Raw genomic sequence first — 15,029 nt, 5'->3', positions numbered from 1 at the left:
TTTGAAACAACCAAAATTGTTTCAACTTTGGCAGACAATAGTGTTTTCTTGTAAAACCACATTACTCATAGTAAGAAGCTGAAAGAGGAAAATAGGTCTTCAGGGCCCTTACTAGATATGAACACATATGTCCCTTTGTTTATGTCTGTGTGTACATATCTCTACAAGCAGATGTGTGCATGTGCATCACCTCTCCATTGACAACGGCTGAGTCCTGGCTGCGGTCAGATGATGCAGGGTGTGAGTAGTTGGGCTGAGCCACCATGGGCTTTATGGAAATGAGCTGCAGGGAGCCAGAGGAGGTGTCATATGGATCTGAAGAACAGAGAGGGAGTTCACTCACAAAGAGACTACAAATACCTCTAATCATTACACTGTCGGTCAATGAGGAACAAACTGTCACACTTCCTCTTTTTCCCTCTGTCTGCCTTTACCCCTTCCGCCACCCCCCGGAGCCCTCTCTTGTTCTCATCACCTTGTCTTTCTGCGGCTGACACTGTGGGATTATGTCAAACATCAGTTGTCCGCATCAGCAAATGAAGTGGTGGATGGAGGCAATAGATCACAAAGATAGCTTTGGCTTCCAAGGTTGTGCCAGCGCATCTCTGTGATAGATGAAAGAAACTGACTTTGCACTTTTACTCCTTATCTGACATCAGAAAAACTGGATTCAATTCTAGTTTCCCTTAACTCAGCTGATGAATTATTCAAACCCACCCATTAAGAAAATCATAATCTTGAGAGCGCAATCCAACTTACAAGCAGAGTATTTTCATTTGATTAATTTAACTCTCACCCACCACATGTGGAACAGTTAGCTTCGGCTGACAAGAATAGAACAGTGAATAGTTCAACGTGTGAAAGGCTTTTACTTGAACTGCTCAGCATCTTAGAAGAGCGTGAGAAGCGAGACTTCATATGGTCGTTCTGCTTTTTTTATTTTTTGCATCACAGAATGTGTGCGTGTGTATGTGTTTCCGCCACTGTGTCACAGCATCCACTACTCTGACATACTGTATTATGTCAGCAGAGTGTCTGTCTCATGCATATTCATCTAGTCCATCTCTGCTTACTGCTGAGTGGCTACCTTTGTGCCTAGAAAAAAAAAAAAAAGCTGCAGTGGCAGTGGCTTTCTCTTAGGGTACCTGTGTGCACGAGAAACCGAGACGTTTGGGGAAGTTTGTTATGCAGGAGCGCACTGGAAAAAAATCTTTGGCATTTGTGACACACCTGACCTTGCCTGCAAAGGAGCTGTGGAATAAATTATTTGTATTTGCATCAACGTGTGACTCTCACCGTCCCTCTTGCGAGTCTCCTCCTTTGTCAGTTTCTGCTGTGCTGTGACTTTCGGCACTGTCAAGCCCCTGCCGGAATTCAGCTTCTCTGATTCGTTGCTGATGACGGAACCGTCCTCACTCGGCAACTTGCTGCAAGTAACCATAGCAACAAGAAAGGCGGTGAGCTCTCGGGAAGCTGGGCAAGCAGCCAGGTTATGTCATCCCTCCCTTTAACAACCTCACCTTCCTCTCCCCCTCTCTCCAGCCCAAGCCCAGTAAATATGATATATTATTATAGTTTTTTTTTTTTTTTTTGCATATTATGTGCCATATTAAAGCCATCACTGCACAATGCTTTCAAAGAATACCAGTTGAACTCAGACTATTCAGTCCTTTGTGCTCAGGTTTTGTTAATGGATGCCCATTGGTTTTACAGTGAAATTATAGAAAATGCTAAAAAAAAAAAAAGAAATCAGATGATTGTCCCAAAACTGCAATAACACAAAAAAATCTGAATCATCATAGAAGTCAAATTGTCAAATTTCATATTTTATGATAACAATGTTGAAATCTAGTAATTGTCTTGTCGAGTGGCGCGTGTATGTGTGTGTCTTTGTACGTTTATCTGCGTGTTTGCATTTGTGAACTCGTGTTTCTCTGCTATATATGCAGTGGGGATGTACTGTGTTTCAAAACCAGTGTGTGTTCATGTCCAGGGTGAAGCAGGACTAGTTCTTCCATTAATTGGACAAACAATTGCTTTATCCAATTCTTGTTTCACTAGCTTCAAACGTTGTACTGTAGTTGGAATTAGAGCTGATCAAGCGGCGGCTCAGAGGACCACGAGGCTGACAGTGACATCAAAGCACCATGGTCTATCCCCTAATTGTCTGGTAAAAATGATAACAGCAAAGAGAGGCGGTGGAACAGCGGCTGCCCTCCCCTGCTCTCATTGAGGCAGTGCTGCAGAGAGCCAGCCCCGTGCAACAGTCACAGGCTCGACAAAGACATGTTATGTGTGAAAATTAATTGAGGTGTACAAAAAACCCTTACATTGGCTGCCTGACAAGGTTGCGTGTTTGATCCTGTGTTGGTGTTTAGAGGCTGATGTGCGACCTTAGTACAAATAAAGGGATGCCTTAAAAGTGGAAGAAGAGACATTAGTTAAACAGTATTTGTTTACATCCACCATGCATACCATCAGCCTTGAACTGAATTAAGTTATACTATCTAAACCTTTCTGAAACTAAAAATTAAATTATTAAATTAAATTATTAAAAAATTATAAACATTTAACCTTGTAGTATCATGTATCGACAGGCATTTAGGGACATAATGTCACCCTCACTCAACAGATGTCAACAAGAACCTGTGAACCTACACCTGATTAAAAGAACACAGCGTTTGCTCATGTGCCAATGGTCTTAGCATCAAGTAAAACAGCTAAAATCATGTTTGCACTTGCAGGGCATCTGCTCTCCCACTGGCTATAACATATGTTGCATAGCTGTGTATCAATGTGTATCTACTAGAAGTGCCAAAATAATCCTATGTGCAATCCCCCCAAATCAGTTTCTAAGTAAAACTGAGGCTAAAATACTCTCCATGCGTATAGTTCATGTGACTGTTTACCTGGTTTGGGTGTTTTGAAGGACATTACACCTAAACACTAATCATAGTTCACTGACTGATTTGACATGCATCTGATGGGCTTGATGAATTCTCACCGGATGTTTTTCATGTGTTGATCTCTAAATGAAAACAATATTTTATGTATGATGTTACTATCTCTGAGTGCTTTATGAAATAGCCACTAGCTTGCTCTGTCCAGCATATACAGTAGCTGGTAGAAAAATGGATAAACACTAATGAATGATTACATCTTAAGATGTGATCTCTTAAAAAGACAGGAACCTTTAAGACCAATGGTTTGATAAACAACAAATGAGCAACTTTTGCTGCCTCGGGAGGCTCCAAAATCATTACTGCAGGACCTCCAGTCCATAGATTTCCTCGTCTGTCACATAAATTTCATTGGATCTCATTATCCCGCATGGCTTTGAAAAATGATGCCCTTTTGCTTTTACTGGATTTAATAATTTAGCATGATTTAACGTGGCAATTAATTTCAGAAACACCACAACTGACTGTCAGATGAGGAAAATGGTCAATTTCACCTGCCCATACAGCGAACTCTGTTAATGACTGTCTATCACTCAGCATCAGAGTAGAATGAGGACAGACAACAGGGCTTGAGGGATCTCTGTGTTTTATCGTCCTGCCTCACTCTATGCGACTCAGGAGCTTTCTGTCAGAGCCGCGGTGCAATCCTTGAGATAAGACACACACACTGAAAACAAATATTACACTTCGGATGCTCGACATCATCCTCGGTTGAGGGAGATTTCTAAATAAAATTACATGATTCAGCTATCATCTGGCTCAGGAAGCAACATGTTTTCTTATTCCTGCCAACATGTTAATGGCAGGTAACAAAATGCAGCAGAAAGTCTGAAAACCTATATCTGAGCCTGAGCCTTTCCTCTGCCTTATCCTCACCTTAAACTACAAAATTAGAGTTAATCTAAGAATATATTTTTATCATGGTTATGAACAACAGCTGCAGTATTATCATAGTGCATATTTTGTCTTACACAAAGGGTGAGGACAATTCAAATTTCACTTTAACTCTAAAATTTTAAGTGCACTTAAGTAAGCTGACTGTAAACACCTTAAAATGCATTTATCCAAAATTATGTATTTCCTTAAAAGATGAGCTCTAATAAACTGCCATGAAGCTGCCCCAGGGCCATTTCATATCTAATCTCTATGCCCATGAATTCACATACATAGACAAACACACATCTTTCTGAATTGACTGTCTCCCCAAGTTTGAATGTTTTTTGTCTCCTTGTTTGCTTTGTAAATAGATGTTTAATCAGATATTATAACTGTCATAATTTAATAATCATGCAGTGTTTAACCTTATCTCCAAAATAAAATAAATCACATCCTCTGTTAGACTGAATGTCAAAAAGGTATTTCTTCACCTACAGTACATCCAGAGCAAAACCTTATTTAAAGGCCAAAATCACCTAGACAAAGTCAAGAATGTATTTCTTACAATAAAAGTATTGTTAAGTCAGTTAATTCCTTTGTCCCTGAAAATATGAAAATTATATAAAAGTTGTAGTTAGTAAAAGTTTAGTTTTATTATATTTTTCTATTACATTTTTTCACATTTTACGTATTTTTGATGATACAGATTAAAGCACAAGGAGGTGAATATGTACAGAGATAACGATACCTTTTGTGTTTGTCAGCGGTGAGGCTTTTCATGTTGATAGTTCCGTCTTGTTGCAGGGCCTTTTCTAGTGAAAGTGGCGTGTCCCGAATTTGTAGGGACATCACTAAGGTATCCTGACTGACAGGCAGGGTCTCCTCATCTCCTCCCTGTTGGCCCAGGTGCTGCTTGGCATAGTCAAAACCCTGGACTGGCTGGTGGACAGGTTGAAGGAAAATGGAGAAAGACAAAATAGACAGCTTAAGGAAGATTGATTTCCTTTCACATACTTGTGCTCATAAAAAGTCATCATTGATGGGAGAAACAGAAAGATATACATTAGCCAACCAGAAGTGACACATGGATAGACATCTCAGAATAGCTCAGAAGTCTATCTTTTTAAGAGATGTCCAGAGGATTTAAGGACCTGAACTGGGATGACTGTGCTGCTCTGACTTGAAATAGATAAGCACAGATTTAACTGAGGCCGCTCTTCAGCCTCTTCCAAAGTCTTGTCAAATAAATGACTCACAGTGGGCGGTGAAAAGATGAGATTTGCAGACTTTCACTGAAATATACTGTAGTACTGAAGTTAAATGGTAGAACACGTTAGAGGATAACAGAGAGGAGGAGGAGGACTTATGGTGTTCTACCTAACATGTCTACCTAACGTTCTCTATGAATATGTCCATGTTTGTAGAGGAAAGTACAGAAGGGGCCAAAAGAGTTTAAAACCGCACAGTGACACACACACAGACACGCACATGCACACTGAAATATTTAGGACCACTCTAATCATGGTGTCATAAATTGTCAGACACACATCACAGCTTTAATGTAGCCAAGGCATGGTGCACAATCAATATGTGATACTCCCCTGACTGAAGAACACGCATCCTCTCTAATTCCTGTGGCACACACACACACACACACACACACACACACACACACACACACACACACACACACACACACACACGCACGCACACACACGCACACGCACGCACGCAGTAGTAGGACTATGCAGTTTTTCAGCGCACTAACTAAAGCGTGTGTTACTGTAGCTGGTCTCAAAAGAAGAAACTCTAACAAGGATGTGTGATGAAAGTGTTTGGCTTACCGACAGTGAGAGTAACACAGAGGAGGTAGCGCAAGAGCCTCATTTAAATTTTAGCAGTCACTATCTTTGAGCATTATAAAAAATTTTAGAGATTTTTGCATTACTTATTAGAAAGAACCGGCAATATACGCTGCCTAAAATGCTGGTTTGTTAGAAGATGCTCAGTGTTTTTGTTTTTGTTTTTTTCATATCTGATGGAATTAAGGTTTTTGGGGTTTGGTTTTTTTTTTCAATTGATGACACTTTGCAGGACCTTAAAGTTTCGGCAATAACAACTGCTCTGAAAGTAGCATTGAAGTTGCTTTCACTGTTTAATATAGAAGAGTTTTATGGCTTCCTCTCTAATGAAATTCCATAAATAAAGCAGTGGGATGTGCTGAGTGTTATACTCTGCATTTTCATTATTCTACACAGACATATAACAGCAAACCACTGAGAACCAAAAACACAACAGACATGGAGGTGGAGAGATAACTTTGATTAGGACGCTGGGACACCCTTCCAATAATGGAAACACATTTCAGTCTTCTCAACACAAAACAAACAAGTGTCAGTACACACACAGACACACACATACTCATTCTGCTTGAAAAAAATGATCTCCATAATAACCATTCTCTTAGTACAAAGCTTAGCCTTTCAAATTTGCTATCTGGAGACTGCTATAAGAAGAATAGGCAATGCCAGCATTCATCCAAGAAAATCTCATTGTGCAAGGTTTGTTACTCAAAAGTGCTGTTGTATTCTTAGTTTTCATCATCACAGCAGGATTTATTGAAATATATCATAGGTGATGTTTGCACAGAATCCCATTCAAACCCCACTGTTGGCACAGCTGAGCCATAAAGATGAAAACAGAGATCGGTAATGAGAAAAAAAAAAAGAGAAAGGCAGATACCTGATGATAATAGCCTACATCTCTCCGATACGCCATCTGAAAGCAAGAATAAGAAAAAATGTTTTAAACAGTGTGTGCGCGTGTGGTGATGTTCAAGTTGCAAGATTGACATTAAACCTGCCAATGCATTAAAACTGGTACTACAAATGCAACTGCACAGGCAATACAGAATAAACAAACCATATAAAATTTGGCTGTCTGTTTAACACTTCCGTATTTCCGTAATATCCTAATTTTTTCTTGTACGTTTTCTGGAAAAACACCATGTAGTTTGACACTAATTACAAAGAGACTAGAGAGTAAATTCTGACACTGTTATTTTAATTGGTCCAATTAGTTATGTTGAGTTTATTATAAACTTGCAGAGGAATTTCTACGAAAGATATTGCTCAATTTAAATCCCCAAAAACATCTACTCATCATTCATTTATAATTGGAAACATCTTACTCTTCATAAATGCTCATTTGTGTGTTTGTTCATAGACACATTTCATGTTTTGCATGTTCAGCTGCTACCCTCTGACTACAAGTCTCAAGGTTACCCTAGATTAGCATTTGGAATTAATTGGACGTGTACCTACTGATCACTCCCTGTTTTAACCTATAAGGAGAAGCAAATTACATGGCTCTATACTGGATACTTCCTAGGAAATTATTTGGAATTTAATCAGAATTTAAGGACCCATAAAACAAAGCATTACCTTTATCCTTTATTCCTTTATACAAAAAGCCACCCACACATTGATCACCGCAGACTTTCATAATTCACTCACATACGGGGGGTAATTAATAAGTTTGTGGCCTAAGGTAGAAGGAGAAGAGTTATACAGCTCTTGTTACATGCACATGCAGTTCAACTCTTTGACAGATTATGCATAAAGTTTGAAGTTAATAACCTTTGTGGCACTTCTGCTTCGGGTAATTGAAAATTACAAGTCAGCACTGTCTGAGAAAATGGACAACATCAGCCTTCACTCAGTCATCTGCTACCTCAGTCTCAAGGGTTTATAACCCAAGGAGGTCCTTGGCCTGATTTGATCTGATTTGGCCCCAGAGACTACTACTTCTTCCCCAAGATGAAGGAGTTCAGTGGTAGCCATCTTGGCACGGACATCGATGCTGTGGACCACTTTCTGGAGGCCCAAGACGCTGACTTCTATAAACAAGGGATCTGTATGTTCCAAGATGGCTGGATCAAGTGTGTAAATGTGGGAGGACACTATGCTGAAAAATAAATGTGTTTTCTAAAATTGACTCCTTCTGCCTTAAGGAGAATTTATCAATCACCCCTCGTATATTGTACCACACAGTCTGCATTCTGTAGCTATAAAGTCACAAATGCCTACCTTAGAGCTGTAACTAATAATGATTTTCATTATTTATGAATGTGCTGATTATTTCTTCAATTCATCAATGAATCATCTTGTAATAAAGTGTTAGAAACTAGTCAAGATATCCTTTCAAATATCTTATGTACACCAATAGTCCGAAATCCAATTGTTACATTTGAGAAGCCTCAAAAATAACTGTAATAATTAATAAGTCATCAAAATAGAACTAGTATGATAATCATTTCAGCTCCAGTCTACTTCAAGATGGAGAGGCAGATGCATAGAAAGAAAAGAAAGGCACCTTAGCTCGTGGATTGAGGTTCCCGATGGCATCAGCTTTAAAGTCATTTTTATTCTTCCTGCACAGCACAGCTGTGATGATGATGATAATGAGTGTCACTACAGCGATGGGGGCCAGCACTGCAGCGATTATCCAAAGGTTATTAGGAGGGTTCTTGACCACAGCTGAAAAAAAGAAAAACATTTTCTCACCATCATCACATCATTACGTGGCATCCGACTGAATCTGAAAACTAAACAACAGTAGTTCATTGGTTCACTGGAAGTTATAATACGCAGCCTACTATTCCTGCTAAAACACACAGCAGCATCCATCACACCCACGCTAAGTGACACTGCAAACAGCTCAACTTGATATACAGCGAGCCTGATTCAGCTATTCTAGGCAACAATCTATAAGAGAATGCAGCGTGCTCTCTCTCCCACTCTCTCTTGACCAACTCTGTGTCACCCTCTCCCCCCTTCACATAGCAGTGAGCAGCACTGAAGCCCAAACAAACAATGTCCTGCTGGGAGCACTTCAGAGAGATTATAGAGCAAAAAGCTTTCTCAACCTTTTCTTCTTCTCCCTTCACCCCAGCACCAGCTTTTCTTTCTAAACTCAGCATGAGTCATGTGTTTTGCTTTGCATGTCTGTCTGTCTGTCTGTCAGTGTTTGTCTTTTTGCCTACTTGTCAAATGCAAGAACGGTGCTGTGCTTACGTTCTGCTTGCAGCTGGACAAAGTAGCCCAGGGTGAGCGCCATGGTCTGAGAATCCACAGTGTTCAGGACCTTGGCGGCTGACGTGCCCGGTAAAGGAATGCCATTGTGCTGGACATAATAAGTCATCTCTGCAGGATTCTTCAACCCTGAAACTCTACGGATGCTCACCATCTGATTAGAAAAGAAATAAAAAAAAGCACACACTATGTTTCTTGAACTGCAATACATTCATCTGCTACTGAGCGGCTGGTTCATTGTAATTAAGCAGATTACATTTCAGAAAGGAAAACAAAAGTAATACCAGGCATCTAGGCACAGAGTCTCATGAGAGGGAACAAAAACACACGGACAGCTAAGAGTACTTCAGTAAAACATTCAACCTCTGGCTTGTTTTGATGAGCAATTAGCAGATGATGAGCAAAGAAGCTCCCTAATTATGAGGGGCTGACCACTAGTAATCATGCAAGTGTGTGCAGAGGTGCGTATCAAAGTGTACATCTCATGAAATATTCATACTGTAATAAATAGGCCAACAAAACTATTGGATTAATGCTTTCATTAGACTTCTGACTGACATGCCAGGGCGTTCAGGCAAAACATCAGACTAAGAAGCTAAAATAATAAGAAGCTAAAATGATTGATCGTTTACCCTCTCTAACCCTGTGCATCACAGACTATTTGTTCTTCCAGAGAGACTCAGTGCTGGCATCCCCTGAGGGCTGCCGTGCCAGTTTCTTACCTGGACAGTGTAGCTGCCTACAGTAGTCGCTCGTCTAAAACGAGTGCCCTGCTGGCCTGCCAACACAAACAACTCTGCCAGCCGCTGCTCCATTAAACTGGCAAAGCTTTGGTACTGTCCCTCCAGGCTGGCGTTATCCACATCCTGGATCACTGCAAATGCAGACGAAAGAAAGAGGATGGCCAGATGGTTGTTAAAAGAGAAAATAAATTATTGGCTAGGAAAGACAGTAACACAAACAAAGAAGAGATGGAGGCAGAATTAGAAGTGTGTGTATGAGTGACAAAGAGACACTTGAGCATTTTCAAATTTTTATATAACAGTACATGTACTGCATATTCACAATGACATTATTGGCATTTAAGTGACAATTTTCAATTCCAAAAGTACTTATCAGACTGTAAAGGCTGGGTTATGTTCAAAACAAACCGTCCGATCAGGTTTGAGTGTCTACGGCTGTTCTGAACACACACAATGGAGCGGGGTGAAAAGACTGCAGTTGAAGAGACAGCAGTCTTTCCTCGAAGGCACTCACAGTATCGTGCTCATTGGTATGTACGAAAAGTGACAGAAATGAGCTTGACAGATAAGCTTAAACCTTGCTTACTAAGTCACTGCATAAAAGGGGCGGTTTTCGTAAAGATTCAAAAGCCGTCGGACACAACCACAGTTCCGACATCTGAAAGGTTTCAGGGGGAGGGGATTCAGACACTGTTCGACCATCTGACAGGCACTTTGGTACAAGCATGCGGACTCCTTAACAAAACACGCCATACTAACATAACAACCACCTCTGTTAGTTTCATCAAGACCCTGACAGTAACTTTGCCATCTAAGCCGATAGCCTGGATTTTCTGACACCCCCACTTAAGTCTGATCATGTCAAACTTTTGCCGCTTATAGAAAAGATTCTTGTGTTTTCCCATAGTGTGATTCTGTTGAGCCCCACAGACAATCCACAGTCTGAGTGGTTTCATTGGAAACTCATGTTGATCTGTGTGTGATGGATAGGTGTAACGGCCAATTACAAATTTCAAATTACCACTGAGATAGTGGTAATTTGAAATTTGTAATTGGCCGTTACAACTTTAGAAGCTGATTATGAATTATAGGTTGTACTTCCTGGAAGCTTGTTTTGGAGTCTTTCTGTCCCGTTGTGGTCAAACATGACCCAGTGCAGCTTTAATCTGTTCCGTTTTATCAATAGTTGAAAAGCAGCCATCCTGGTTGTACATCTTGTTCAGTGTGACTAAATCCCATTATCTAGGGGATGACCTTGAACTGACTGGGCCTCTCATCGTGGTAAGTGCAGGGTTAAGAGCTACACAGCCTGATCTGAAAGCCCCATCCATTATCCATTATCCAGTACAGCAGGTTGGGTGCCATTGAGCACTGTGAAATATATTCTTGCTACTCAACGTATGTAGTCATTCATTAAGCTCACTGAGTAAATACTAAAGAACTAACCACCCAGGAGTCCTCAGCGTTTAACTGCTCCTGTCAAAAGTGAGTTTAGATTATACAAATAAGCAGATGTTTTATATCTTAAAGGTGGCCAGCATGAAATTCACAACTGTATAGGCACATGTCACTTGCATCCTGTTCAAGTCTTTTTCTGTGCTGTGAAGTAGTAAAGAAAGAATTGTTTCCATTTGACCACTTGTCAAATGTGTACTTTCTGCACCATAATGGATAGATTCTGCAACATTACATATAAAAGATCCCCTAGAAGGAATTGTGGTTTTTCATATTCATTAAAAAAAAAGAAATGTAAACAATGACACCCCTACCTGTGATAACCCAGAAGTTTCTGGTTGCAATGGAGGTGTTCAGATTGTGATACTCCAGTGCTGCAAAGAGAAACATATGGACATTTTTGTATTACCACAACCTTTTTATTACTCTTAACTTACTCTTTTATCTTCATAAAACTCTTTTATCTATTATTATAGATATTTTTCTTTTGGTAATCACTTTATTTTTTAAGTAGCAAAATACATTTTAAAGTAAAACTGAACATAAAAAGTGAAAATCTAATCTAAGTTTAATTTAGAATGAATTTTTAAAACATGAGAAAGGGAAAGATTACTGTAAGTAAAAAAAAACCAACCCTACAAACTGAGAGTAAAGTTAAATCCAGAATGTCACATGATCGGCTTTTCACAATACAATGTAATTTACACATGGCTGTTATCATTTTACAATTTCAAGTTCTGAACAATAAACCATTGTATTTGTTTCAGTCATTAGAATTAGTCTTTTATTTAATAGACTACAATGTAGAAAAATATATAAAAAATATACTTATAAAATCTTAATAATAATAATAAATAATATATATTTATAAAAATATAAAATCATCAACAAAAATAATACAATCATTTTCACTGTTGCAAATGTGTGGTTATAATTCGAACAAGTTGTGTTCTCAATATCTTTTATTTGAGGAACCAGTGCTTGTAAATCTGGGCTGAACAACACTTCTGAAGAAGAAGAGGGACAGGTTACACACTGGTACATTTTGTGTGGTTGAGATCTTAGTTTAAAGCTTCATTATCACTGCATGTCAGACAAATACAGAAGCAAGGAGAGATTTCAGCTGCTTGAGCTCTGGTTGTCTCTGTGTTCTCTTACATCTATTTCCTGCCTGATTAAGCTCTTGTGCTGGAGGCTGGTGCAGTGTTTGGGGGGAATGCTGTATCACTGGCCTGTGAAAGCAGACTCGCTACAGAAATGTACACTCAGGCATGACAGGAGAAGGTGGGGGAGGGGCTGGGTGAGAGGAAAAGTAAGGGCAGTTAATGGATATGTAGACTGCGAGGCTGTCAGCAAAATCAGTTCAGCACTGTCTCTAAGTTTGAATCATGTGGAATATTCATTGGCAAGGAGATTTTACATGAGCCTCTGCTGTTGTGTGACGAGAGTCTGGGGGATAGAAGCTGAAGAGCATTTGTAAGTCATTCCAAGTAATTAAATAAAAAAGAAAAAACCTTCCAATTCACCAACAGAAAGCTATTATTAAAACAATATTTTACATTTTACACCTGTAAAGCTTGTAGTTTTCAATGATTGTTGCAGTTGAAAAACAGAGACATTTTGCTAACAGCCTCACTCATATTCCACCTGAGAGAAATTGTTGAAGAGCAGAGGGGGAGTAAAAGAGCTGAACGCAGCAGTCCAGCTTACACAAGCACCACAGGAACGATGGAGTACTCAGCGCTAGAAACAGGCACTTCGGAGTGGTGTGAGATCCTGGACCTTTTCCGTCAAAGCAGAGCAGAGCCCAAGGTGGTATGAGATCCCCCACTGTTAATTATTTACTGAGATAATTGGCTTTGAGGTGAGGAGGCAGCCGCTGCCAGCATATGCTCACAGATCCTGTGAACAGTGTAATATCACTAATGGCGAGCGTACAAACCAAACAGAGCAAAATCACTGACATACTCTCATTCTTTCTTAAACCCTCCTGTCTTACCGGGTTTTCCTCCATGTCACTTTCTGCTCCATTAGAGTCTCTTTGTCTCTAGTTGCCTTCCTCTCTTTCCCTGCTCCCCAAACGAATCATCCTGCCCGTGGGTAACTTCACTTTCTAACTTAATTCAATCACAACACAAAGTGATCTTTAATTTAATGCTCACTAGCAGAGATTCTATTCATCTTCATTTAAACAGTGTGTAAAACAAAACCGCTACTGGCCCACAGTGACACTGATGCTGTATCACAATTCAGGAGCTGCATCCTTTGAAGAATTAAGAATTTTTTTCAATTTCCAATTTGGAAGACACAGCATCTTACATCTGGAGGCTGGTCGTCTGTGTAACGGAGCATTCAGGCAGTCTGCATCTACCACATCCACAAAGGAGGAATATTCTGCGACCATCTCTTATTTACCAGGTTTTTGGTTCAGCTGGTCGTCAGTCACCTATAAATGCATCACATGTGGACCAACAAAAAAAGCCACTGCAGGAGGCAAATGACAAAAGCCCAGCTATGGGGTAAAAAAATCACTACTAACACTCTGTACTAGAGCCACTAACACTCTGTAATAGAGTTCATCTTATTTTAAACCACTGGGTTTAAAATAAGATGAACTCTATTGATCGCACATGGGGAAATTTGAAATTTCACTTTGGTTTTTTTTGGGGGGAAAAAAAAAACCCATTTGTGTTGAAGAGGGCAGCACTAACACAATATTAATTTTGATCTCTGTGCTCAGATAGATGTCTAATAGAGGAAGAAAGTTTCAGCCTTGCACACCAATGCCTGAATTGGGAAACAGTGTGTGTCTGTAGACAGATATTATCTAACCCACTCCAGCACTTAACTGAACATGAACATTTGGTTCTAAACTCTGCTAAATATGGTCCAGAAAGGTACACTCTGGGAGGTTAGAGAAGATTCAGAGCCCATTTGCCCACTGGGCCCAGGTAATGCTTTAAAAAAAAAGTTCTTTCAACACTGGGCTCAACTAGGTGGTAATACACGAAAACCACTGGCTTATTTTGTAGCTCAAGCCGCAACTTTAGTGTGATCCTGAGCATGATCTTGCATAGCCTAGAGCCCCGTCTTGTCAAAGTCCAAGACCAAAGATCAACGTCTGGAGGAATTAAAGCACTGCAGCTGGTTAGAAACCAATGAAACGAAGCTAGGGAGACTTATTTCTGCTTGAACAGAAACCTAACCAGAGGTGCAATTTCCAGGCATGGGCCTGTTCAGATCCACAGCCAATTTAATGGCTGCCTGTCTCCTTGACCCAAAGTGTCTTTAAATAGATTTTCTCCAGACTTCCTTGAGCTTGATGAGACAGAGGTTTCGTTACGCAGAATTACATTATGCAATGACAATGAGGCCACTTTCACATGTACAACCTGTAACACTGTGTCTACACAGGGGGCGTAGCAGGAGCAGCGTATTAGCAAGGTAGCAACAGCAGCTACAGTCCTCAAGTGTCTACACAGGATGCGTTCAGGGACAGAGTTGTAGGTCAGCAGCATTTTGGCAGCACTAACCCTAACCCTAACCCTAACCCTAACCCAACACACAATCGGTGTATTCACATGTGTAACAGGACTGCACAGGAAAGATCGTTTACCCTGCTTGTGCTATTGGCTACTGCCGGTGGAGATTTCAAGTAAAATGCCTCACACATAATATGTTGCATTTGTTTGGCTACATAATGGAAGATGTCACTTGTTATTGCTTCATAACAAAGGCAGATAAAAGGCTCCTGCATGAAATACTCTACACTGTTATAGTCCCATGGCTTATGTTTACACTAACAACACAAGGGGAGCGCATATCCAGACTGTGAAGTCTGATTCCTGTTAGACAATTGATCCTGACACGGAAAATTTAAAGTCCATTTCTGGGTGAAACTG

General features: G+C 40.0%; 1 protein-coding gene across 1 annotated transcript in view; it reads right to left on the bottom strand.

Moving 5' to 3' along the window:
* The window catches only part of kiaa1549lb (KIAA1549-like b), a 57,453-nt gene that overhangs the window by 7,551 nt on the left and 34,873 nt on the right, over positions 1-15,029 (bottom strand). Inside the window, exons 8-15 of the mRNA XM_041039035.1 lie at positions 11,442-11,501; positions 9,652-9,803; positions 8,912-9,083; positions 8,211-8,374; positions 6,579-6,614; positions 4,585-4,775; positions 1,297-1,427; positions 191-315 (exon numbers count right to left, since the gene is read on the bottom strand). Coding sequence (XP_040894969.1) covers positions 191-315; positions 1,297-1,427; positions 4,585-4,775; positions 6,579-6,614; positions 8,211-8,374; positions 8,912-9,083; positions 9,652-9,803; positions 11,442-11,501 — 1,031 coding nt within the window. The remainder of the gene's footprint in view (positions 1-190; positions 316-1,296; positions 1,428-4,584; positions 4,776-6,578; positions 6,615-8,210; positions 8,375-8,911; positions 9,084-9,651; positions 9,804-11,441; positions 11,502-15,029) is intronic.

This window comes from Toxotes jaculatrix, chromosome 1 (genome assembly GCF_017976425.1).
Source record: "Toxotes jaculatrix isolate fToxJac2 chromosome 1, fToxJac2.pri, whole genome shotgun sequence".
Lineage (NCBI taxonomy): Eukaryota > Metazoa > Chordata > Actinopteri > Toxotidae > Toxotes > Toxotes jaculatrix.
This window is presented reverse-complemented; position numbering and strand designations above follow the sequence as displayed.